At 45.5% G+C, this 25,081-nt stretch overlaps 1 protein-coding gene across 7 annotated transcripts in view; it reads left to right on the plus strand.

Moving 5' to 3' along the window:
• Positions 1-25,081, plus strand: part of ush2a (Usher syndrome 2A (autosomal recessive, mild)) — a 1,396,947-nt gene that overhangs the window by 1,064,754 nt on the left and 307,112 nt on the right. For all 7 annotated transcript variants that reach the window (XM_085981146.1, XM_085981156.1, XM_085981149.1 and 4 more), the window contains 3 exons: positions 14,251-14,449; positions 17,723-17,891; positions 23,284-23,505. In XM_085981146.1, the coding sequence (XP_085837272.1) occupies positions 14,251-14,449; positions 17,723-17,891; positions 23,284-23,505 (590 nt within the window). The remainder of the gene's footprint in view (positions 1-14,250; positions 14,450-17,722; positions 17,892-23,283; positions 23,506-25,081) is intronic.

Genomic DNA, 25,081 nt, shown 5'->3' on the forward strand with positions numbered 1-25,081 from the left:
CCATATTCCCATCCCAACTTGCCTTTTTTTATTTATGTATGTACCTGTAGAATATTTTATGATTTTGTTTTATGTTCCTTGATAATTTAATTTCATAGTTCTGCTTTGCCTTCCTAATTATGTTTTTCATTTCTCTCCTAATCTCTTTGTATTCTCCTTTGTCGTGCTCTCCCCTGCTGTCCATGCATTTAGTGTAGGCTTCTTTCCTTATCCTCAATTTTTCCCTAATGCCTTTATTCATCCATGGTGTCTCATTAGTAATTATTTTTTTTTTAGCAAAATATGTTTTCCTGGACTCTGTTGAACACAGTTTTAAGTGTTTCCCATTGCTATTCTATATCATTGTTTTCCAATATTGTTGTCTATTTTATTTTTCCAAGCTCAGCCCCTCAAACTTGGCTTTTCTCCAATCTATTACCCTGGTCTTTGTCATGCTTATGTTCTTCTCAATTATTATCTTAAAGCGTATTATTTTATGGTCACTATTGCCTAAATGTTCCCTTACTTTTACTTCTCTTATCTGCTCTGGTTCATTCTCCATTACTAGACCTAGTAGCGAATCCTCCCTTGTTGTGCTTATATATTGGGTTAGAAAGGAGTCCTGTTTCACATTATAGGAACTCCATTTCATTATCCTGTTTACCTACCTCTTCTGGCCAATTAATTTTGGGGTAGTTGAAATCTCCCATGATTATTAATCTATGTTTTTTACTTATTTCCCTAATTTGTTTGCCTATTTCTTCACATAGATTACCCCATTAGTGATTGATCCTTTATTATCTTTTATCTCTATCCAATCTGTCTTACTGATGGCTGCGTCACTTTTTTCTACTGTCATTGTGTTATCTCTAATAAGTATAGCTACTCCACCTCCCCTTTTTCCCTCTCTATCATTTCTAAATATGTTATACCCTGCAATGTTTAATTCCCTTTCCTGATTTTTCTGTAGCCATGTCTCAGTAATCCCTACTATATCTGGTTCCTCGCAATGTATTACCTGCAGTTCCCCCGTTTTATTACAGACACTGTGTGCATTGCTGTAAAGACAGTTTAACTCATTTTTAATAGTAGTTCCTCTCACTTTGTTTTACACCATCTGTTCTATAACTCTATTTATTCCCTGGCCATTTATGTCCTCCCTTAGTTTAATTTGACCTATACTCTCCTTTCCTGTTGCATTTATACTTAGGCTTGTTTCATTCCTTGTTGATCCCTCCCCCCCATCTTACTAGTTGAAAGCCTTTGCCACATCCCTATTTACCCTTAATGCTAGGACACTGGTTCCATTCCGGTTCAGGTGGAGCCCATCTCATTGGTACAGTTCCTTCCTTTCCCAGTACTGGTACCAGTGTCCCATGAAAAGGAACCCCTCTTTCCCACACCAACCCTTTAGCCACATGTTAATTCTCCTGATCTTTCTGTCTCTATGCCAATTTGCACGTGGCTCAGGCAATAATCCAGAGATTATTACCCTTGAGATCCTGCTTTGTAATTTAGCCCCTAACTCCTGTACTCCCTCAGCAGGACCTCCTCCCTGTTCCTACCTATGTCGTTTGTTACGACATGGACCACGCCAACTGGATTTTCCCCCTCCCTTTCCAAATTCCTCCCCAGCTGTCTTGAGATATCCCTTACCATGGCACTGGATAGGCAACACACCCTTCGGGACTCTTGTTCATGGCTGCAGAGGATGCTATCTATTCCCCAAATTATAGAATCCCCTATCACTACCACATTTCTATTCTGCTCTTCTCCCCACAGCCGCTGCCCCCCCCCCCCAAACCCGGACAGCCTTCTGAGCCACAGTGCCTTGGTCTGCATTGTGGCTGGCCTCCCTGCGGTCTTTCTCCTTGTCCTCACAGGTAGCGAGTACATCGTACCTGTTGGACAGGACCAGTGACTGCGGGACCTCCTTCCCAACCTCTACTAAGTCTCCTCTACCCAGCTCCCTGACAGTCACACCCTCCCCTTCCTGAACCTATGCTTTCCTCTGGCGTGTGACTGTGTTGTGGATAAAGCTATCCAGAAATCCCCCCCCCTCCCCCTTATGTTTCGGTGTGCCTCTAACTTGCACTTTAGCTCAATGACTGTAAGCCGGAGTGACTGAAGGCAGTGACATTTCCTGCAGATGTGGAAATCTGGGACAGCCTCACTGACCATGAACACTCACACAGTCCCTGCCATCTCTAGTTTTTTTATTTATTTGTTTATTGATAGCTTGAATTAAAATTAGGTAGAATGCTTCTGTTAAAAAAAAAAACAAATTCCTTACTGTTTACTCACCTGATTTACTCATGCTCAGAGTTCATCCTCCGTGGTTGCCTTGATGTCACTTGGCTTCCACTCCGTCAACTGTGACGTTACTTTTGCAAATTTACACAGAGTTTGTTTTCCCTGCTCTCCCGACACTCTGCTGGGGCCGTTCCTGTGGTGCTCTGCGCTCTCCCAACGCAGGAGACTCGGAACAGCAGGGGACAACCAGGAGACTGGGAACAGCAGGGGGCAACCAGGAGACTGGGAACAGAAGGGGGAAACCAGGAGACTAGGAACAGCGGAGAGAAACCAGGAGACTTGGAACAGCAGGGGGAAACCAGGAGACTAGGAACAGCGGAGAGAAACCAGGAGACTTGGAACAGCAGGGAGAAACCAGGAGACTAGGAACAGCGGAGAGAAACCAGGAGACTTGGAACAGCAGGGAGAAACCAGGAGACTAGGAACAGCTGGGGGAAACCAGGAGACTGGGAACAGCAGGGGGCAACCAGGAGACTAGGAACAGCAGGGGGCAACCAGGAGACTAGGAACAGCGGAGAGAAACCAGGAGACTTGGAACAGCAGGGAGAAACCAGGAGACTAGGAACAGCTGGGGGAAACCAGGAGACTGGGAACAGCAGAGGGCAACCAGGAGACTAGGAACAGCAGGGGGCAACCAGGAGACTAGGAACAGCGGAGAGAAACCAGGAGACTTGGAACAGCAGGGAGAAACCAGGAGACTAGGAACAGCTGGGGGAAACCAGGAGACTGGGAACAGCAGGGGGCAACCAGGAGACTAGGAACAGCAGGGGGCAACCAGGAGACTAGGAACAGCGGAGAGAAACCAGGAGACTTGGAACAGCAGGGAGAAACCAGGAGACTAGGAACAGCTGGGGGAAACCAGGAGACTGGGAACAACAGGGGGAAACCAGGAGACTAGGAACAGCAGGGGGCAACCAGGAGACTGGGAACAGCGGAGAGAAACCAGGAGACTGGGAACAGCTGGGGGAAACCAGGAGACTGGGAACAGCTGGGGGAAACCAGGAGACTGGGAACAGCTGGGGGAAACCAGGAGACTGGGAACAGCTGGGGGAAACCAGGAGACTGGGAACAGCTGGGGGAAACCAGGAGACTAGGAACAGCTGGGAGAAACCAGGAGACTGGGAACAGCTGGGGGAAACCAGGAGACTGGGAACAGCTGGGGAAAACCAGGAGACTGGGAACAGCTGTGGGAAAGCAGGAGACTAGGAACAGCTGGGGGAAACCAGGAGACTGGGAACAGCTGGGGGAAACCAGGAGACTGGGAACAACCGAGAGAAACCAGGAGACTGGGAACAGCAAAGAGCAACCAGGAGACTAGGAACAGCTGGGGGAAACCAGAAGACTAGGAACAGCAGGGGGAAACCAGGAGACTGGGAACAGCGGAGAGAAACCAGGAGACTAGGAACAGCTGGGGCAAACCAGGAGACTGGGAACAGCAGGGGGAAACCAGGAGACTGGGAACAGCAGAGAGAAACCAGGAGACTAGGAAAGCTGGGGCAAACCAGGAGACAGGGAACAGCGGAGAGAAACCAGGAGACTGGAAACAGCCGAGAGAAACCAGGAGCCTGGGAACAGCCGAGAGAAACCAGGAGCCTGGGAACAGCCGAGAGAAACCAGGAGACTAGGAACAGCTGGGGGAAACCAGGAGACTGGGAACAGCAGGGGGAAACCAGGAGACTGGGAACAGCAGGGGGAACCCAGGAGACTGGGAACAGCTGGGGGAAACCAGGAGACTGGGAACAGCTGGGGGAAACCAGGAGACTGGGAACAGCTGGGGGAGAGCAGGAGACTGGGAACAGCTGGGAGGGATTTTCTCCAAGGTTTCCACTGATCTTCCAGCGAAGTTATTGTGAGAGATTAGGAGAACCCTACAGAAATTCAGGGCCAGAGATATTCTGCTACAAAATAAATGCATAACCACACAATCTAAGCTTACTATTTGGATAATGTGGTGGAAATCAAATTATCCCTGCAATCAGACTGTCCCTATTAACACTTGACGAGAAGTCTCATCAATTTCCTTTTTTTATTTTTTAAATATTCCTTCATTGTATATTTTTTAGATGTGTTTGTAATATCTACAAAACATACTGCTCCAGTTGAAAGAAATGTTAAATTTACTCAAATTTATCTGAGAACAATAGCATAATATGCCTAATACATATAGCATTTTTAATAAATATTTGCTTGCCTTTCGGTTGCTCCAAAATAATCTGTTATTTTACAACACGTAGCAACTGATATATTTAAAGCATCAGCATCAAGAACATGCCATTGATGTATTTTTTTAAGTAATAACCCTAATGCATTGTCAGCAGTCAATTGGTTAAGCAAAACCCATCCATGCAGATTCAACCATATTGGGAATCAATTGTCACTTGAGAACATAACCCCATTCTGGCATAAACAGAGTCTATGAAGTAGTGGTTTATTTCTCCCAAAAGCCACTGTTGGAATTATTTACTCATTCTGCTCAAAAGTGTAGTAGAAATAGGATAAATGACTTGTCAGCAATGGTTTACTAAAAAATAAGTCAGCATGTGACATTGTGATTATATAACAATCTTGCCCTTTGATCTCATGGGTTATAGAGCCTGGTATTGATGGCTACTTTTCATTATACTGCATGTGTTGAGATTATTATGATGATTTCTAATTGATCAACCAATAATATTTTACTGTTGTGGCACGAGCCTCCTGCTAATTCTTTACATGTGCAGCCAGCAGTCAGCAATAATCTAATACACTTCTACCTTGAATCTCATCACAACACCATCTAAACAGTGTAGTGCCTACCTTCCTATTAGTGATCGCTCTGTTTCAGCCACAACGCAAGCAAAAGGATCTCCAGAAGGCCTGAAAAGCCACCAGCGACAAGTATTTTCCCTGCTACAGTTTCTATCTTTTCATATCTTGTTTATACTGGTAATGCACCTTCGTTGCCAGCATGTCACATCAAGACTCCTCTATCTCTTCTGCAGTCTCTCTCATTTCTTTATCTCTAGGCTTGGCTCTCTCCCTAACTTACTTTTCTTCATTGTCTTTCCTCTCCATACAACCCTCTCTCTTGTTCTAATGCGTCAGCCTTAGCTCAGCGGTAGCACTCTCACCTCTGAGCCAGAAGGTAATGAGTTCAAGCCCCACTCCAGAGACTTGAGCTCATAGTCTAGGCTGACATTTCAGTGCAGTACTGAGGGAATGTGGCACTCACTGAGTTGCTGTCTTTTAGATGAGATGTTAAACTGTCCTCTCGGGTGGGCATAAAAGATCCCATGCCACTATTGGAAGAAGAGCAGGAGAGTTCTCTTGGTATCCTGGCTAATATTTATCCTTCAACTAACATCAATAAAAGAACAGATTATCTGGTCATTTATCTTATTGCTGTTTGTGAGACCTTGCTCTATGACAACAGTGACTACACTGAAAAAGAAAAGTACTTCATTGGCTGTGAAGTGATTTGGGGCACGCTGAGATCATGCAAGGTGCTATATAAATACAAGTTCTTTCTTTTTGCTCTATGTATAGACACTGATGACTGATTCAAAATGGGTTTAGAATGCATGTACGTAAACGCACAAAGTGTGGTGAATAAGGTTGGTGAGCTACAAGCACAATTAGCCGTGTGGCAATATGATGTTGTGGCAATAACGGAAACGTGGCTTAAAAATGGTGAGGACTGGGCACTTAATATTCAAGGGTACAAGGTGTTCAGAAAAGATAGGGAAGGAAAAAAGGGAGGTGGGGTGGCAGTGCTGATTAAGGAAGACGTAGTGTTGGAAAGGGAAGTTGATTTGAGAGGACAAGGACAGAATCCATTTGGTTAGAGTTGAGGAGCAAAAAGGGTATGATCACGCTATTGGGGGTATTCTATAGGCCTCCAAATAGTGAGAGGGAGGTAGAGGAGGAAATCTGGAGGGAAATCGCAGAGATATGCAAGAGCTATAGAGTGGTGATATTGGGGGATTTTAATTACCCAAATATCAATTAGGATAATGCTCGGGTAAAGGGAAAGGAGGGCGAGGAATTTCTGAAATGTGTTCAGAAGAATTTCCTTGACCAGTATGTTCTTGGCCCAAATTGGAAGGAGGCAATGCTGGATCTGGTGCTGGGGAATGAGGTGGGCCAGGTCGACCAAGTGTCTGTGGGAGAACACTTGGGTACGAGTGATCATCGTATCATAAGATTTAGATTAGCAATGGAGAGGAGCAAGGAACAGTAAAGAGTGGAATTTCTAAACTGGAATAGGGCTAACTTCAATGGGATGCAAAAGGATCTAGCCAGGGTAAAATGGAACCAAAGACTGACAGGAAAAACTGTAACGGAACAATGGGTGATCTTTAAGGAGGAGATGTTCCAAGTACAGGCTAGGTATATTCCAACAAGAGGGAAATGTAAGGGAACCAAAGCAAAGGCTCCTTGGATGATGAGGGAGATTGAGAAGATAATGAAACAAAAAAAGAGGGTGTATGATGAATGTCAGGTGAATTCTTCAAGGGAGAACCAGACCAAATACAATAAGTTGAGAGGGATGTGAAGATGAAAATAAGATTGGCAAAGAGAGAATATGAGAGTAGAATGGCGGTTAACATTAAAAGGGAACCCAAAAATCTTCTGCCGGCATGTAAACAATAAGCAGGTAGTAAGAGGTGGGGTGGGGCCTATTAGAGACAAAGAAGGTGATATATGCTTAGAGGCACAGGGCAAGGCTAGAATACTCAATGAGTACTTTGTATCTGTGTTTACTAAGGAGGTGGATGCTGACAAAGTATTGGTAGAAGTGGAAAAGGTAGAAGCAATGGAAGGGGTGAAAATTGATAGACAGGATGTACTAGAAAGGCTGGGTATGCTTCGAGTGGAGAAGTCGCCTGGTCCAGATGGCTTGCATCCCAGGTTGCTAAGGGAATTGGGGGAGGAGATAGCGTAAGGGTTGCCATAATTTTCCAATCTTCCCTAGATGCGGGGAAGGTGCTCGAAGATTGGAAAGTGGCAAATGTGACAGCATTGTTCAAGAAAGGGTGTAAGGACAATCCTAGTAACTACAGGTCAATCAGTTTAGCATCAGTGATGGGTAAAGTTTTAGAAACAATAATCAAGGAAAAGATTGACAGTCACTTGGAGAGGTTTAAGCTAATTAAGCAGAGCCAACACGGATTTGTAAAAGGCAGATCTAATCAAATTGAATTTTTTGATGAAATAACAGAGAGGATTGATGAAGGGAATGCAATGGATGTTGCCTACATGGACTTTTGGAAGGCGTTTGACAAAATTCCACATAGAAGGCTGGTTAACAAAATTGAGGCTCATGGAATAGGTGGGTCAGTGGCAGCTTGGATAAGAAATTGGCTTAAGGACAGAAAACAGTGAGTTGTGGTAAATGGCTGTTTTTCAGACTGGAGAATGGTAGTCAGTGGTGTTCCCCAAGGGCCAGTGCTGGGGCCACTGCTTTTTTTGAAATATAAATGACCTGGATATTGGAATACAGAGTAGAATTTCTAAATTTGCCGATGACACCAAACTTGGGGGGGTGTCGTACAGTGATGATACCAATCGACTGCAACAGGACATAGAAAGGCTAGCAGAATGGGCAGACAAGTGGCAGATGGAATTTAATACAGAGAAGTGTGAGGTGATGCATTTTGGCAGAAGGAACAGGGAGAGGCATTATACACTTAATGGCACAGTTTTAAAGAGTGTGCAGGGACAGAGGGACCTGGGAGTTAATGTGCATAGGTCTCTGAAGATGGCGGTACATATTGAGAGAGTGGTTAACAAAACATATGGGATCTTGGGCTTCATAAACAGAGGTATTGAGCACAAAAGTAGAGAAGTTATGCTGAACCTTTATAAAGCGCTGGTTAGGCCACAACTGGAGTATTGCGTCCAGTTCTGGTCACCACACTTTAGGAAGGATGTGAAGGCCCTTGAGAGGGTGCAGAGGAGATTTACCAGAATGGTTCCAGGGATGGGGGATCTTAGCTACAAGGACAGGTTGGAGAAGCTGGATTTGTTTTCATGAGAGCAAAGGAGGTTGAGGGGTGATTTGATAGAGGTGTACAAGAGTATGACAGGTTTGGATAGGCTAGATGGGGAAAGGCTGTTCCCACAAGTTGATGGTGCAAGGACTAGGGGACACAGATTTAAGGTTTTGGGCAAGAGAGACAGGGGGGATGTGAGGAAAAACTTTTTTTCCCGCAGTGAGTGGTGATGACCTGGAATTCGCTGCCGACAGAAGTGGTGGAAGCGGAGACACTCAATGTTTTGAAGGGGAGACTGGATAGGTACTTGAGGGAAATAAACTTGCAGGGCTACGGGGATAGAGCGGGGAATGGGACTGACTGAATTGCTCTACAGAGAGCCAGCACGGACTTGATGGGCCAAATGGCCTCTTTCTTTGCCGTTATGACTCTATGGGCTGGAATTTGTCAATGGGGGTGCGTTGGGGGTGGGACTGCTAGTTTTCGGGTTTTAGTCCCGCCGCCAATGACGTCCGGCTATTTTCCCTTTATTGACCTTGTTAAGCCCGCCCTGCTTAGTCGGCCAATTAAGGGAAAGCCGGTGACAGAGGACATCAACGTATGACGTTTCATCTGTCAAAAATTTACGACAATCTCTGTTCTAAGGTGAGCCCTTGTACTGAAGACTCACCAAACCTCTTTCCTCAGCAGAAATCAGATGGCTGCTGCATCTGAGAATGCAGCAGCCATTCTGTCATCTCTGCCGTTGAGACGAGGCACCTCCGGATCCCCAAGGGTTGAAGCCTGCAGGAAGAAACAAAGGTAAGTAAACTTTTTCTAACACTTTACACTCACCTCTCATACTTACCTCTCCACACTTGCACCCATCACTCAACTCTACATCTTACTTTTTGATCCCGCTCACCCCCGCAGATCCACTGCTCGCCTCGCTGACCCTGACGAGGTTCACAGCTGTTGGGAAGCCCGCACTTGCAGGAGTAAAATGGGGATAAGCCTCTTAACTGCCTGTTAACTACCTGTTAACAGGCAGGTAAATGACTGTAATCCCCTTCCCGCCTCGAGGAGATGGGTCCCTATGCAACTCGGGGACCCGCCTCCCGGGAAGATGGCACGGAGGCTGGTTGGGAGCGGGTTCGGTACCCGCTCCCAGTTTCTGCCATTTTCCCGGCAGTCCCGCCATCATGTCCACCTCCCCAGGGCTGGCAAAATTCCCCCCTATGATTCTGTGGGGGAAAAATTCGGTTGCTTAGCACCTCCCGTTAGGGCGCTAATGGGGCACAACGCAAGTAGCGCCCGGGCACGGCGATGTTTGCGTCGCTCGTGAAATTGACCAGAGAGTTTTGGCGGCGGCACTAAACTCTACTGCCCCGATCACCTGCACCAGCAGATCGTTACGTCAGTCGAGCGTGTGACGCCCCAGACCGGAAATTGAATGGCGCCCCCCTCCTTTCCGCCTGCCGCAAGCAATGACAGGGAGACTGGAACGTTTTCCAGTCGGTAAGGGGCTGGGGGAATGCTATTTAAAGGCGCCCATTTCCTGCCTTTTTTTGTGGGAGACATTTTTGCACCACGCATTCTGAGAGAGAGAGATTCTGAGAGAGAGAGAGAGATTCTGAGAGAGAGAGGGAGAGACTTCTGCAGAGAATCAACGCTGTGTGAAGTAATTTTGGCTACTGAGCAGCACTTTGCAGGTTCTTTTGGATTTGACCTTCATTACTTCGATTGTCAAGAAACTTGGGGGTTGCACTGATTCTGGGCGTCATCCTGTGCCTGCAGAATCGGAGGCATCAGAGACGCAGAGAGAGAGTGGCAATCATGGCCAGAGGGAGGAGGGCCAACAAGCCTCTGCACAGGAGACCTTACCCTCCCAGGGTATTCCGGGAACAATTCTCCTACATTAATTTGTCTGAGGAGCAGTGTTTGCGCAGGCTGCGCTTCAGCAAGGAGGTGATCACTGAGCTCTGCCATCTGCTGCAGCCAGATCTGCAGCCTCAACTGAGGACCAGGACGTCTTTGCTGGTGGTAGTGAAGGTCACAGTGGCTCTGAATTTTTATGCCACCGGCTCCTTTCAACCAGCTACTGGGGACATCACCAATGTCTCCCAGTTCGCAGTCCACTGCTGTATCCGGCAGGTCACAAATGCCCTCTATAAAAGGAGACGCCAGTACATCTCTTTCCCGATGACCCGGGCCAAACAGCATGAATGCGCATTAACATTTGCAAGGATAGCAGGCTTCCCCATGGTGCAGGACGCCATTGACTGCACGCATGTGGCATTGCGGGCACCGCATGAGAACGCAGAGGTTTTCCGAAACTGCAAGGGGTTCCACTCCTTAAATATCCAGTTGGTGTGTGACCACAGACAGCTGATACTCGCTGTCAATGCCTGCTATCCTGGCAGCAGCCACGATGCTTTCACCCTGCGCCAGACTGGTGTGCCAGAACTTTTCCAGGCAGCGCATCAGCCAAGTGGTTGGCTCCTCGGGGACCAGGGTTATCTACTCTGCACCTGGCTGATGACACCACTCCGTAACCCCAACACCACTCCGTAACCCCAACACCCCTGCTGAGCTGCGGTACAATGAGAGACATCTCGCCACCAGGAACATCATTGAGCAGACGATCGGCGTGCTCAAGCAATGGTTCCACTGTCTGGACCATTCAGGAGGAGCCCTGCAGTACTCTCCTGAGCGAATCTCCCTCTTCATAGTTGTTTGCTGCATTCTTCATAACCTTGCAATCCTCAGGACCCAGCCAATGCCACCAGGCCTTGGTGCACCACTGGAGGAGGAGGAGGAAGAGGAGAAGGATGATCAGCAGCACCAAGGCGGGAGGGAGGCCCACAATGTTGAAACTGCAAGGGCCATCCATCAAAGAGTGATAACAAGCCGCTTCTAGGCCCTTACTCAGGAAATAGCTTCTGGCATGGAGAACAACATGATGGAAAGCAACCCGCAACCCCTATAACCGGCCAAGGCAGCAATGATTCCAAAGGCCAAACATGTACATTTTGAATACAACAACTTTTTTTTTACAAACTCTGTGTATATCATTTATTCATGACAAACTAACAGAAACAAACACAAAATATCATTAATTAACATAACTGGTTCTCACAACCTGGAGATAATGGCTAAAACACTAAACAAAAGTAATTACACGAACTTCGGCCTTTAATAAAAACATTCCCAACATTTCATCAGACCTCCTTCTTTTTGCCCTTCCAGGGTGATCTCCTTCCCTTGCCCACTTGCCCCTTTCCCACCCTACTGCTCCTCCGTAATGGGGTCCCAGTCTCTGCAGCAAGGATGGTGGAAGGCTGCTGAATGTCAGATCCTAAGACTACAGATGCCCTTGAAGGACGGCCTCGACCAGCTCTGGGCCTGGAGGCCCCAGCTGCAGACTGCACTAACTCTGCATGGGCGGCAGCAGTCTGGGCTACAGGCGGTGGCAAGTGCAATACGGAAATGAAAGTGGTGGCAGCAAGAATGCTGTCATCTTGAGAGAGGACAGCACCTCCCTGCTCGACCGACACACTGGCACTCCCACGGGGCAGCACCTCAGCATCCGGAGCAATCTGCTGGAGCACAGATTGCTGGCCTGTTGCGGTGCGGTGAGAGCCCTGGGACAATGTGTCCGAACCAGTGACGATGGCAGCAGTCAGTGCTTGCGTGACCTCAATCTGAGTCTGCATGAGAGCAGTCTGAGATTGGATCACGGCAGCCAGTGACTGAATTGCAGCACTAAGCATTTGCGTGGCGTCCGCCTGTGCTGCAGCGGAGTGCTCCACACTCCTTGCCAGTGCATCAATGCTTTCGGGCACCCTTCCCACTGCACCCATGAGCTGAGTGTGCATGTCCACCGCCTGGGTGTTCATTTCAGCGATGAGCCACTCCTCTTCTATGTCCAGTGCAGCAGGGCTCGCTGGCCTACACTCCTTCCGGGGTGAAGGCTCCCGAGCTTCCCTACCCCCATCGCATTGCTGCAGCCCGCTGGGTCCTGGAGCTTCACCCTCATCAGACCCTTTCCCCTTGCTCCCCTCCAGGGAAGACGTGGTCCCAGTGTGGGCATGGGCTTCCTTAGGAGAGGCTGGCGCTGAGGCTCCGGCTTCCTCTTCCTCCTCGCCTGCGGCTTCGTTCCCACTGGCAGCTTGAGGGCCCGTCTCCTCAGCTGGTGAATCACCATCTGAAAGCAGGGAGGCACAAGAGTGGCTTTAGCGTCAGGTCAGGGGGGCAGTAAGGGAGGAAGGAGTGGAGCGATTTAGTAAATTGGATTGAAAGTGTAAAAGGCAGGTGTTGTGAGGGACAATTGGAATGAGAGAGGAGAGAAAGCTGATGACCTTACCATTGCTGTCCCAAACGGGGTCGACCTCTCCAGGGGCGACAGGACCGATCACCTGGCTTGCCACAATCCTGTGGACGCGCACCTCAAGATTGCTGAGGGGTTGCAGCTGAGGCGGCCCTCCACCGGTCCGTTGCTGCTGTCTCCTGTTATGAGATAGCTTGGCCTGCAAGAAAAAGGACGGCGTCTGAGTAAATATGCAGCCATGGCCTTGCCTGATGTGCCCCCCATAGTTGAATAGCCCTTAATTTATGCAGCCATGGTCTTGCCAGATGTGCCTCCCATAGTTGAATAGCCCTTAATGTATGCAGCCATGGTCTTGCCTGATGTGCCTCCCATAGTTGAATAGCCCTTAATATATGCAAGGTGTGTGTTTTATGAAATGGCCATAGGTCTTGGATGAGTGTTTGGCATTGGGGTTTTAAGACCCTCTGGCCATAGAGTGAGGTTGAGGTGGAGGGATGGAGAGGTATTAAAAAACAGCCACTCACCCTGATGACCCGAGTGAGGTCGTTGAACTTTTTGCGACATTGTATATGGGTCCTGGGCACCATGCTCCTGGAGGAAACGTGCTGAGCCACCTTCCTCCACACTCTTCTGTAGTCGCGCGGCAATGGCCTCCTGCCACTCTCAGGGTACAGTATAGCTCTTCTGCGCTCCACTGCACCAACCAGAGCCTCTAAGGCATGGTCGCTGAAGCGCTGAGCTCGCTCCCTCACTCTCCATAGTCCTTGGACTGGAAATTTCAGGCACAGGTCTGCTCATGACGAGATTCAAGCCTGCAATGAGCAGGGTGTGGCTGGAGAGCAAGATCGACCCTCCCCTTTAAGAACCGGCCGGCGCCAGTGTGTCTGTGCTCCATTGCTAACTGTCATCACCTGTGCTTCGCCCGCGCTCTGAGTTAGCGCCTCGCTTCTCGGCCTTTGTGCCTTAAGACAGGTGTGTAGCGCCTGATTTAGCGCTCCAATCACCTCCAGGGGCGATAAAAGCCAAGTTTGCAGTCAGAGGCGATAATTAGCACCAGGCGCTAAACTTTGCACCCGGCCAATGATTGCGCCCCAAACGGGGTGATACCGAATTTCTCCCCCTGTGACTCTGATACAGATAATATACTGATAATAGCTGTTCCACAACCTGATCAGTTGTGCTAAGCCTGCATTGTGCCTTGACACCACCACATCTGTTGAAAATAGTAAAAAAATGCTTTAAAAATAATCTTAATATTTTATTAATAGGTCAATTAAAGACCTACAGTTTTATGTATTATATAATTACAATTTATGACCTGGTAATGGTGGTTTACATAGAAATAGACTATCTTAAGATGTAGAACATGTAGCTCAGTATCCCTCATTATTATTGTACATTATTGCATATAAATTGTCATTGTTTATCATCTATAGTTCATGATATTTTCTACAATTAATATGCCTTATATTAGAAAGTTGTATGTTGCAAATTTTATAGAAGAAATTCTAGATTTTAGAATAGTTGGACCTCTAAATAATTTACAACCACGGGGACATGGAAATGATTGTATGTAACTATATAAATGCAAGTTGTTGTTATTGTTCTAATTGCTGAAAGATATTTTGTGATCACTGTTACCCTCCCATTTTATTTTTTTTGCATTTTCCCAAGGTCTCTTAGAATTGATTGGACATCCCCTGGACGACCAAATGGCATCATAAAGGGATATGAAGTTTGGCGAAATACATTGCATCAATGTGTAGACATCAGGAGCCCAAGAGAAAATCAGAATAGTCAACAGTGTGTTTATATTCAATGTAAAATAAATGAAAATATGTGTGGTCACTCCTGTTATCAACCCGAGAGTCAGGTACTGAATCTTTAATAATTGTTCTGTAATTGGCATAAATTATTCTGTAACCCAAAGAGAGCAGCTAATTGTTTTGACACTTATCTTTAAGAAAGAATTGGTAAATTCTACTCATTTTTGATTTTGCAAGTCACATTAAATTTGCACATATAATTTCCCTAAGTTTTGTTAAATTTCATAAGACTTGTACGTAATGAAATCAAACAAATGTTACTAAGTTATAGACTGTTTCATTGCTATGTTCAAAAATAGCTCTACTAGAGATTTGAAAAAGATCAATCAGAAAACAAATTAAAGAAGTAATTTCTCTATGCTAGGGAGGGTAAAAATCAAGAGTTACTGCTTCTGTTTGTCATCCACAGACTCCCACTGAAAAGTGAATGGATGTCGAGGGCGGGGGGTGGGGGGCGGTTACACAAGTGTGGCTTCAAAGCCCCCAATAATTGAATAGCTCACCAACACTCAGTGGCATGAAAAATGGCCATTTGGCCAAGGTCTCAGTGGCCTATCAGTTCGTCCCTCTGGTACCATAGCATGAGTCACGGAGGATGAAATTGGTCTTGGGCGGTAGCACAAAATGGACAATAGGAAACCAGCAGCCCGTTTTACACCCTGCCCGATTTTCTTTTTCATTGATTTCAATTTTGTCCTGGACATTGAAGGCGGTTGCACTCAGCACTTGAAGTCCTAGATTTAGCTCATTCAAGCGAGAGAATACATCTGACAAGTAGTCCAGCCGTGAGAGCCAGGCCGTATCATGCAGACAGTGAGAGAGTGGAAATGGGTGGTCTGTAAAGAATAACTTGACTCGGAGTGAAGGTCAACGAAATGTGCCAAGACCTTGCCATGTGACAGTCATCGAACCTCAGTGTGGAGCATTCGATTGACGTGCTCGCTTCCCATCTCATTACATAGAGCGGAAAATATTCTGGAATTCAAGGGTCGAGCTTTTATCAAGTTTACTATCTCCACAGCATTGTCCAGCACCTCCTTCAAGTTGGTAGGCATGCTTTTGACAGCGAATGCTTCCCTATGTATACTGCAATGCACCCACATCGCATTAGGAGCGACTGCTGTGATACGCATCACTAGTAATTAGTGTGACGTATACAACCGAAAAAAAAACCTGACTCTGTTCTGAGCTCAGTTAGACTGGTCATGTCTGTGTATCTGTATTCTCATTGGTACATCTTGAAATAAATTAACTACTTTATATAACAAATTCCCACAGAGTTTTAAAGCTTTGTCTGAATAGCCTATTTTAAAAATTCAATAAATAAATAAATAAAATAATAAATAAAATTCACCATTAGACAATTCATCCCGCATACCCCCCGGAGATGTCTCTCATGCCCCAAGGGAACTCGTACCACAGTTTGGGAACCCCTACTTTAGAGTGTCTTATGTTAAAAGTTGTGGTTTCTGTTCAGTTGTTGAACAAAAAAAGATTGTTTTTATCTAGTAATAAATCTCTTCAAAAGTGAAATGTTTGAGGGAATCCGCCATAAAACTGTGTTGTGTTATATTTAATATTGTGCAGTGTAGTGAAATGTCTTTACTTTAAATATGGTGGTTGGGGAGGCTGAGGGAGGACTCAGTTTAACAAACATGTTAAAATCTCATTGGCGAAGCCCCTGGAGAACTGATTTGTAGCCATTTGTGTATGCACCTTAAATATTTTACTATTTAACAGAAATGTTAATGGTAAATACCATTCAACCAAGACTTTCTAAATTTAAGGTATTTTCCGATTGCTGTAAGAAATTAGCAACGCATTGTTTAAAATTTATATTAAAAGGATTGTTCCTTCAAAGACAAGCTTTTAGTTGACACAAGCATGAACATTCATTAAAAATAGCTTAGACACAAATCTATAGTCATACTTGTACCATTCTTGCTAGTGACTGTGCTCCCAGAAACATGAGTATTAGTACGAGGGCTGCATTGCAGACAATCTGATAGATATAGCACTAGAGCCAACTAGGAAACCTGAGGTGGAATTCAAATCTGAACTGATATTGACGTTTAGACTTCCTGTAGAGGATGAGTTATGCCAGGGAGAGTGGAAAAATGACCGTGGAAGGGGAAAAGTTGCTGAATTGTGCCTTTTGATGGCTTAACAAAAGAATGCCACTGATATTATCATTGAAGGCAATGCAAGTTAGACTATCCTGTTCTCTGAACCAAGGAGGATAGCTTTTACACAGGAGAGTGGGAAAAAGTCGAGGACAAATGGGAAGATGCCAAAATTGTAGCACTGTAGCAAAGATTATTCCACAACATTAATCATCTGAGCTGATAGAAAGATAATGGATATTTGAATTTCCATTTTTGCTGTTTTTACCCTAATTTACTCCTGTTTTTTTCTCCTCTCCTCTGTTGAATGTTACACCTCCACAGATGCCAACTACCATTTGGTACTTCTCCTATGTGGCCATTCTTCATATATGAAGCCAGGCAGTGACTGTCAGTGGACTATTCATCCATGGAGTGCAGCACAGACAGTCATTTCCCCCCCCCCCCACCAATCAATCACTCCCCTCCCTTCCCATCGCCCCCTCCCGATCCACCCACTCCCTCCCGATCAGTCGCCTCCTAATTGCCCCCCTCCCTCCCGTTTGCATACCTCCCTCTCTCCTGATCATCCCTCTGCCTCTTGATCTCTCTCCCGGGACCTACCTGAGGGCCTTTTCCGGCGACGCAGCAGTCCGAAATTTACATCCGCTTCATCAGTGAGCTGCCTGGAGACACACAGCAGGTGTCCACAGCTCGCCAGTCAAATTCAAATCAGGCCTGAGGCTCAATTGGGCCTTTGGCCTATCGGTTCCGGCACAGGGATTGCTCCCTGCAATCTGTTCACTCACTGTATTTCAGCGCTATCCAAGTTCATCCCTATAGTCTTTAATTTTGTTTGCTGATTATGATAAGTAAGCCGTTCTTTTCTAGCCACATCAAGTACCATTATTTTTTTCCATGAGTTGCTTAGCTCGACAAGATTTTTCGGTATGTCAAATTAAAAAAACTATAGTATTGGACCTGCGCTTTTTGTTGAAAAATATACATGTAAACGTGTGGCTGGAGTCATTTATCATAATCAGCAATGCAAAGGTTAGTTTGTTGAGTAGATTTGAAACATTCTAAACTCTTCCTTGATTCACTGAGTCCCTACTTTATAGCTGAGCAGATTCATTACTACTCAGGTTTTACTCAGATGTTACTGTGGGAAAACTGATAATGTGTTTTGCATGAAATGTTCCATAATGTTCTTAATAGGTTTGCTGTGATGGAGTGCTGTACGGCAGTCAGCCAGACTACGCTTGCTGTGAAGACAGATACATTGCATCGAGTTTGAATTCCTCTGTAGTGTGTTGCGGTGGGCTTCTCCACACATTCCAACCTGAGTTTCACTGCTGTGGGAATGATTACATTAGAGTTCTGCCAGGTAGGCAAGACCAAATTTTTCTGTTCTATTGTTGAATTATGCGCTGACATTCAGGCACTTGACATTTTTAAAAAGAAAAAGAATGACTTGCACTTATATAGTAGCTTTCACGACCTCCGGACGGCCCAAAGCACTTTACAGCCAATGAAGTACTTTATGAAGTGTAGTCATTGTTGTAATGAAGGAAGCCAATTTGTTCAGAGCAAGCTCCCACAAACAGCAATGTGATAATGACCAGATAATCTGTTTTTTTATTGATGTTGATTGTGGGATAAATATTGGCCAGGACACCAGGGATAACTCCCCTGCTCTTCTTTGAAATAGTGCCATGGGATCTGTTATGTCCATCTGGGAGAGCAGACGGGGCCTCGGTTTAACGTCTCATCTGAAAGACGGCACCTCCGACAGTGCAGCACTCTCTCAGCACTGCACTGGAGTGTCAGCCTAGATTTTTGTGCTCAAGTCTCTGGTGTTGGACTCGAACCTACAACCTCCTGACTCAGGCAAGAGTGCTACCAACTGAGCCACAGCTGACACTTTTTTTTTCTTTATTCTAACTACAATGCTAAAATCTGTCAATATATGTGATTGTCAAAATCACACCCCTGCTAAACTTTTCTAAGTTGCAATATTACCTATGTACTTCCAATCTTCTAATGGTCATAAGGATCTTTTGGAGGTGGGAAAAGGTAAAGGTAAACCAAGCATCTCCTACATAACACCTGGTAATACCAATGAGTCACATAGGTTATTTTTAAACTGGTGTATTGTGCTGTTTTTGTGCTTTGTTGTTTAGCAGGATGAGAAATGAAAGTCACAGAGGGTTTGTTTGAATGTTATCTAAAGATGAAATGAAATATGTAGAGATTTGCGTATATCTGGTAAACTGGATCGAGTGCAAACCAATATGGTGGGTATATTGTGTTTAATCGGAGTTTAGGATGGAATATAACATTCTAGTAATACAGCAAAACCATACGACCGTGATAAGTAGCTGGTACCAGACCCGATTGGACAGACGGCTGGCGTGCATGAACAACTCTTCTTATTCGTCCTCCTTCTTGTCTCACGTGTCTCTCTCTATTTCTCTGAGCTACCCAAGAGTGTTAGACTAGGGTCCACATGTGTCCACTCTCTGAAGAGTGTTAGACCACCAACTCACTCTTGGGAGCCCTCTGCTTCCCTGTCTGATCTAAGGGCTTTTCGGGTCTTGCTTTTATTCTCTTTTTAGGGGTGGGCCTGAGGTAGGATATGGACAGGACCATTTAACCTACAAGAGGTTCCCCTTAAAACAAGGTGCCCAATAGCATGTCGAGTTCTTTGTCTAAACTATGGGAAAGGGGTCAACCCTCCTGTTATCTCCCACCTGTCAGGGATCTTCTCACAACCATTACACATGCTTTCTGTACTTGACCAATCATAGCCTTACAGCATCTTGAGGACTGTCTTCCCTTGTCTCATCCAGCCCTTTCCTTCCAAAGCAATAGTCTCTAATCACATCCTGTCTTGTCCCCCCTGGTGCAGAAAGTGCGTGTACCAGGCACAGCTTTGGGCCATTAAATCAGAGGCCCAAGCCAGAGCTGTCTTACTCAACCAGCCGCTGTCCAAACTATCTCCCCTTAATCTAACAGACTACTCCATCCTGAGATGGTACCTTAACTCCCCTAAATTCCTTCTATTCTATGTCCTTTATACTAATTAACTTTTAATTATCTTCGCAAGCAGTTCTGTTAAACAAACTCCAAATTCTACCTTAGCATTATAATATGGTTATTAGTAATAGAAACATAGAAGATAGGAGCAGGAGTAGGCCATTCGGCCCCTCGAGCCTGCTCCGCCATTCAATGAGATCATGGCTGATCATTCGAATTCAGTACCATGTCCCTGCTTTCTCCCAATATCCCTTGATCCCTTTAGCCTTAAGAAATATATCTAACTCCTTCTTGAATATATTTAATGAATTGGCCTCAACGGCCTTCTGTGGTAGAGAATTCCACAGGTTCACCACTCTCTGGGTGAAGAAATTCCTCCTCATCTCTGTCCTAAATGGCATACCCCTTATCCTTAGACTGTGACCCCTGGTTCTGGACTCCCCCGCCATCGGGAACATCCTTCCTGCATCTAGTCTGTCTAGTCCTGTTAGAATTTTATAAGTTTCAATGAGATCCCCTCTCATTCTTCTAAACTCTAGCGAATACAAGCCCAATCGGCCCAATCTCTCTTCATACATAGAAACATAGAAAACATAGAAGATAGGAGCAGGAGTAGGCCATTCGGCCCCTCGAGCCTGCTCAGCCATTTAATGAGATCATGGCTGATAATCTAAATTCAGTACCCTGTCCTTGCTTTCTCACCATCTCCCTTGATCCCTTTAACCTTAAGAAATATATCGAACTCCTTCTTGAATATATTTAATGAATTGGCCTCAACTGCCTTCTGTGGTAGAGAATTCCACAGGTTCACCACTCTCTGGGTGAAGAAATTCCTCCTCATCTCTGTCCTAAATGGCTTACCCCTTATCTTTAGACTGTGACCCCTGGTTCTGGACTCCTCCGCCATCGGGAATATGTCATTCCTGCCATCCCAGGTATCAGTCTGGTGAATCTTCGCTGCACTCCCTCCATGGCAAGAACATCCTTCCTCAGATAAGGCAACCAAAACTGCACACAATACTCAAGGGGCTAGATTTTCAGTTGCTTGCGCCAGCAGTTAGCGCCTTAAGAGAAGTGATTTTCGGGCGCTATGCGTGTAGCGCCTGGGCGCAGCGCAGTTTGCGCCCCGCCCCAAATTAAGTTGCCCGTTAGCGCCGGCGCAAAGTTTAGCGGCCGCCCGGATGCGCGCGCAGAAAATGACGTCACATCCTCGTGCAACGCCCTTTGGCCGCCCCGAATCCAAACTTCAGTCGGACCGCCCCATTGTGCGGCTGGCGTCCAGAGCGTTTGTAAAATGGAACGCAACACACCCTGGGGAGCGCAAATTAAAGGGCACTCCTCCTGCACTATATACGGCACTCTGCATGTGTTGTGTAGAAGGATCCAGTGTGTGGTTGTGAACGGTGTATTTATGTTTCCGGCCACCATCACCATCACCATCACTCACCATCACCATCACCACCTCCTCCTCCTCCTCCTCCTCCTCCTCCTCCTCCTCCTCCTCCTCTCCCCCCCAGACTCTGCCTTTGAAAAAAAAAACACATGCACCCTTCCCCTTTAAGAGCTCACTGGCACCAGAGTGTCTGCCGTGCGCTGCGCCCGAGCTCGGGTGTTGCGCTCTGCACCGCCGGCTTAGCGCCTAAAGATAGTAGTGGAACGCCTCTTTTAGCGCTCCACCAACCTCTTAGGGCGAAGCCACTGAATTTCCGGCAACGGGGCGCTAAGGTTAGCGCCCCAAAACTGTCTATACTGAAAATCTAGGCCAAGGTGTGGTCTCACCAAGGCCCTGTACAACTGCAGCAAGACATCATTGCTCCTGTAGTCGAATCCTCTCGCTATGAAGCCCAACATATCATTTGCCTTCTTAACCGCCTGCTGTACCTGCATGCTTACCTTCAGCGACTCTCTTCCCTTGTCTCATCCGACCCTTTCCTTCCAAAGCAATAGTCTCTTATCACATCCAGTCTTGGAAGAAACATAGGTTGGGCCTTCATTGGCCAAATTAAAGACACAGTAACAGAGTCAAAATCCTAAACTTACAAACTCAGACAGCTATCCTGTTGTTAGCTGACAAGGCCATACTTTGGACCCCTCTGTGGGATGTAATACATCATTTAATCTAACTAATTCTAATGCAAGTTTCTCCAGGAAAACAAAACTTATACAGTCCCAGTAAAACATATAACTTATACATTAACCCCTTATTTGTCTTGAGCAGAAACACACAATCATTAAAACACAGTACTATTCACGTAGCCATATACACTTTTAGGCACCCCTAGTTTCTAACAAATATAAATTTCAGGTGAAGAAAATTTGATATTAAGTGACTGCTTTCCATATTTAACTCAAAACCTGAGAGTTGAGATTGAAAAATTAGATTCTGTTTTTCTCTATTAAGTCATGCTCACAGGGGACTAGACTTGTGTTATCAGAACTTTTTTCTCAAATTCTGATCCTGTCCTTAGAGTTTTTTTCTCTAAATATGTGCTTTTATTCACTGCAAAGCCTTTCATATGTAAGATTGTTATCAATGATAATAAAATTCATCTCAATCACATGACATCACTGCAGGAGTTCCTCAGGGCAGTGTCCTAGGCCCAACCATCTTCAGCTGTTTCATCAATGACCTTCCTTCCGTCATAAGTTCAGAAGTGGGGATGTTCGCTGATGATTGCACACTGTTCAGCACCATTCGAGACTCATCAGATACTGACGCAGTCCGTGTCCATATGCAGCAAGACCTGGACAACATTCAGACTTGGGCTGACAAGTGGCAAGTAACATTCGCACCACACAAGTGCCAGGCAATGACCATCTCCAACAAGCGAGACTCTAACCATCTCCCCTTGACATTCAATGGCATTACCATCGCTGAATCCCCACTATCAACATCCTGGGGGTTACCATTGATCAGAAACTGAACTGGACCAGCCATATAAATACTGTGGCTACAAGAGCAGGCCAGAGGCTGGGAATTCTGCGGCGAGTGTCTCACCTCCTGACTCCCCAAAGCCTTTCCACCATCTACAAGGCACAAGTCAGGAGTGTGATGGAATACTCTCCACTTGCCTGGATGAGTGCAGCTCCAACAACACTCAAGAAGCTCGACACCATTCAGGATAAAGCAGCCCGCTTGATTGGCACTCCATCCACCACCTTCAACATTCACTCCCTCCACCACCGGTGCACTGTGGCTCCAGTGTGTACCATCTACAAGATGCACTGCAGCAACTCGCCAAAGCTCCTTCAACAGCACCTTCCAAACCCGTGACCTCTACCACTTAGAAGGACAAGGGCAGCAGACGCATGGGAACATCACCACCTACAAGTTCCCCTCCAAGCCACACACCATCCTGACTTGGACCTGTATCGCTGTTCCTTCACTGTCGCTGGGCCAAAATCCTGGAACTCCCTTCCTAACAGCATTGTGGGTGTACCTACACCATATGGACTGCAGTGGTTCAAGAAGGCAGCTCACCACCATCTTCTCAAGGGCAATTAGGGATGGGCACTAAGTGCAGGCCTAGCCAGCCAGCGACGCCCACATCACATCAATGAATAAATTTTTTTTTTTTAATTTGACCAATGTAAAATTGGCATTAAATAAAAATACTTGGGATATACTTCACATAATGACAGAGCTCTAAGAATATTTGCAAGATTTTATAAAAACTGTTACAGTGAAATATGTTTCATCTGATCTCTTTTTAATAATGTGCTAAATAATTTGCTTCCAGGTGAAGTTTGCTGCCCCAACATGCAACAAAATCAAGTCTCCATCGGAATTGGGGATTCATGCTGCGGGGGCAACCCATACTTTGAAACGGGGGACCAGATCTGTTGTGCAAATTCACTTCATGATGGTTTTAACCAACAGTGCTGTGGCAAACAACTAATTAGCAAAGACTTTATATGCTGTGGCAATGAAGAAATAGGAACTGCCTATGAACCCATTACAGGTGAGATGCAAAGAAAGCCGAGAAAAATCATGCACATTTGACAAAGGATAAAAACACTCATTTTTATGGCAATATTGGGATGAAATTCCTGTGTTGCTAATTATAATGGAAACGTGAAAATGATTTACACAGACCAGGTCTGAAATTCCTTGAGAGCTCTCCTGATATCCTGTTTTAAATTTGACAGGACATCAGCAAAAACCCCCAGAGAAATGGCCATTTTCAGCCATTTACACCTTTCTGCGGGGGTTCCACTAGCTTTTAGTGATTTGTGTATTGGACCCCAAAATCTCTCTGCTCCTCGACAGTTCCTAACTTCTCGCTATTTAGAAAATAGTAGATCAATACACAAGTCAACTGTTCAGTAAAAAAATTAGTGAAAACAGGAATTTCACTCCTTATATAGCAAATAAATCTCCACCCAGATTTATTTCACAACAATCAGAATGTTTGCAAGTCTAAAAATGTAATTACAGTGCCTTTCTGGCCAATACAAAGCATATTTGAAAGGAAACATTTAATTATGCACAAGATAGAAGTTTAAAATGTAGATCCTTTTACAAGTACTGTATAAGATAGCAATTTTGAGAATTCCAACTTTGAAGCATATTTTAATCTCTTTAATTGATCACATGGGGAAAATTTTCCTCTGTGTGTTAGGTATAGCAAAATCATAAATATGCTCTTTATAAATGTTTGCAGTTTTGCTGCACTTAGCATAGAGGAGAAAACTTTCCCTGTTTAAATTTATGATCTTGGCTGCCAGGGGAAAATAAAAAAAACACAAATGCTGAAAATCTGAAATAAAAACACTAAATACTGGAAATGCACAGCAGATCCATCAGCATCTTAAAAGAGAAAAGATGGTTAGTATTTCAAGTGTAGAGCCTTGACAGAATTAGAAATTGGATGATGGCACTGCACAAAACAGAGGCAGGGGAAGACGAACAACAGGTAAGAGCAAAGTCTAGAATGCTGGGTTTAACGGCCTGCAAACAGGTATTCTAAAAAGCCGAAAAGAGGTGCAAACTGGTTGATGATTTACACAGATCAGGTCTGAATTTCCTTGTGAACTCTCCTGATCTCCTGTTTTAAATTTGACAGGACATCAGCAGAACCCCCCAGAGAAGTGGCCATTTTCAGCCATTTACACCTTTCTTTGGGGGTTCCACTAATTCAATTCAATTCACACACACACAGAATCCCCACAGTGCAGATAGAGGCCATTTCGGCCCATCGAGCCTGCACCGACACATATCCCACCCTATCCCCGTAACCCCACGTATTTAATCCCCTAACACTAAGGGTCAATTTATCATAGCCAAATCAACCTAACCCGCACATCTTTGGACTGTGGGAGGAAACCGGAGCACCCGGAGGAAACCCACGCAGACACAGGGAGAATGTGCAAATTCCACACAGACAGTCACCCGAGGCCAGATTTGAACCCGGGTCCCTGGCGCTGTGAGGCAACAGTGCTAACCACTATGCCACCGTGCTTCCCATTCAATTCAATTTTATTTGTCATATATGCAGCAGACGTGTGTACTGCACAATGAAATGTTGATTTTTACGA

This window comes from Somniosus microcephalus, chromosome 3 (assembly GCF_052327205.1).
Source record: "Somniosus microcephalus isolate GS21.2 chromosome 3, FLI_Smic_1.0, whole genome shotgun sequence".
Classification (NCBI taxonomy): domain Eukaryota; kingdom Metazoa; phylum Chordata; class Chondrichthyes; order Squaliformes; family Somniosidae; genus Somniosus; species Somniosus microcephalus.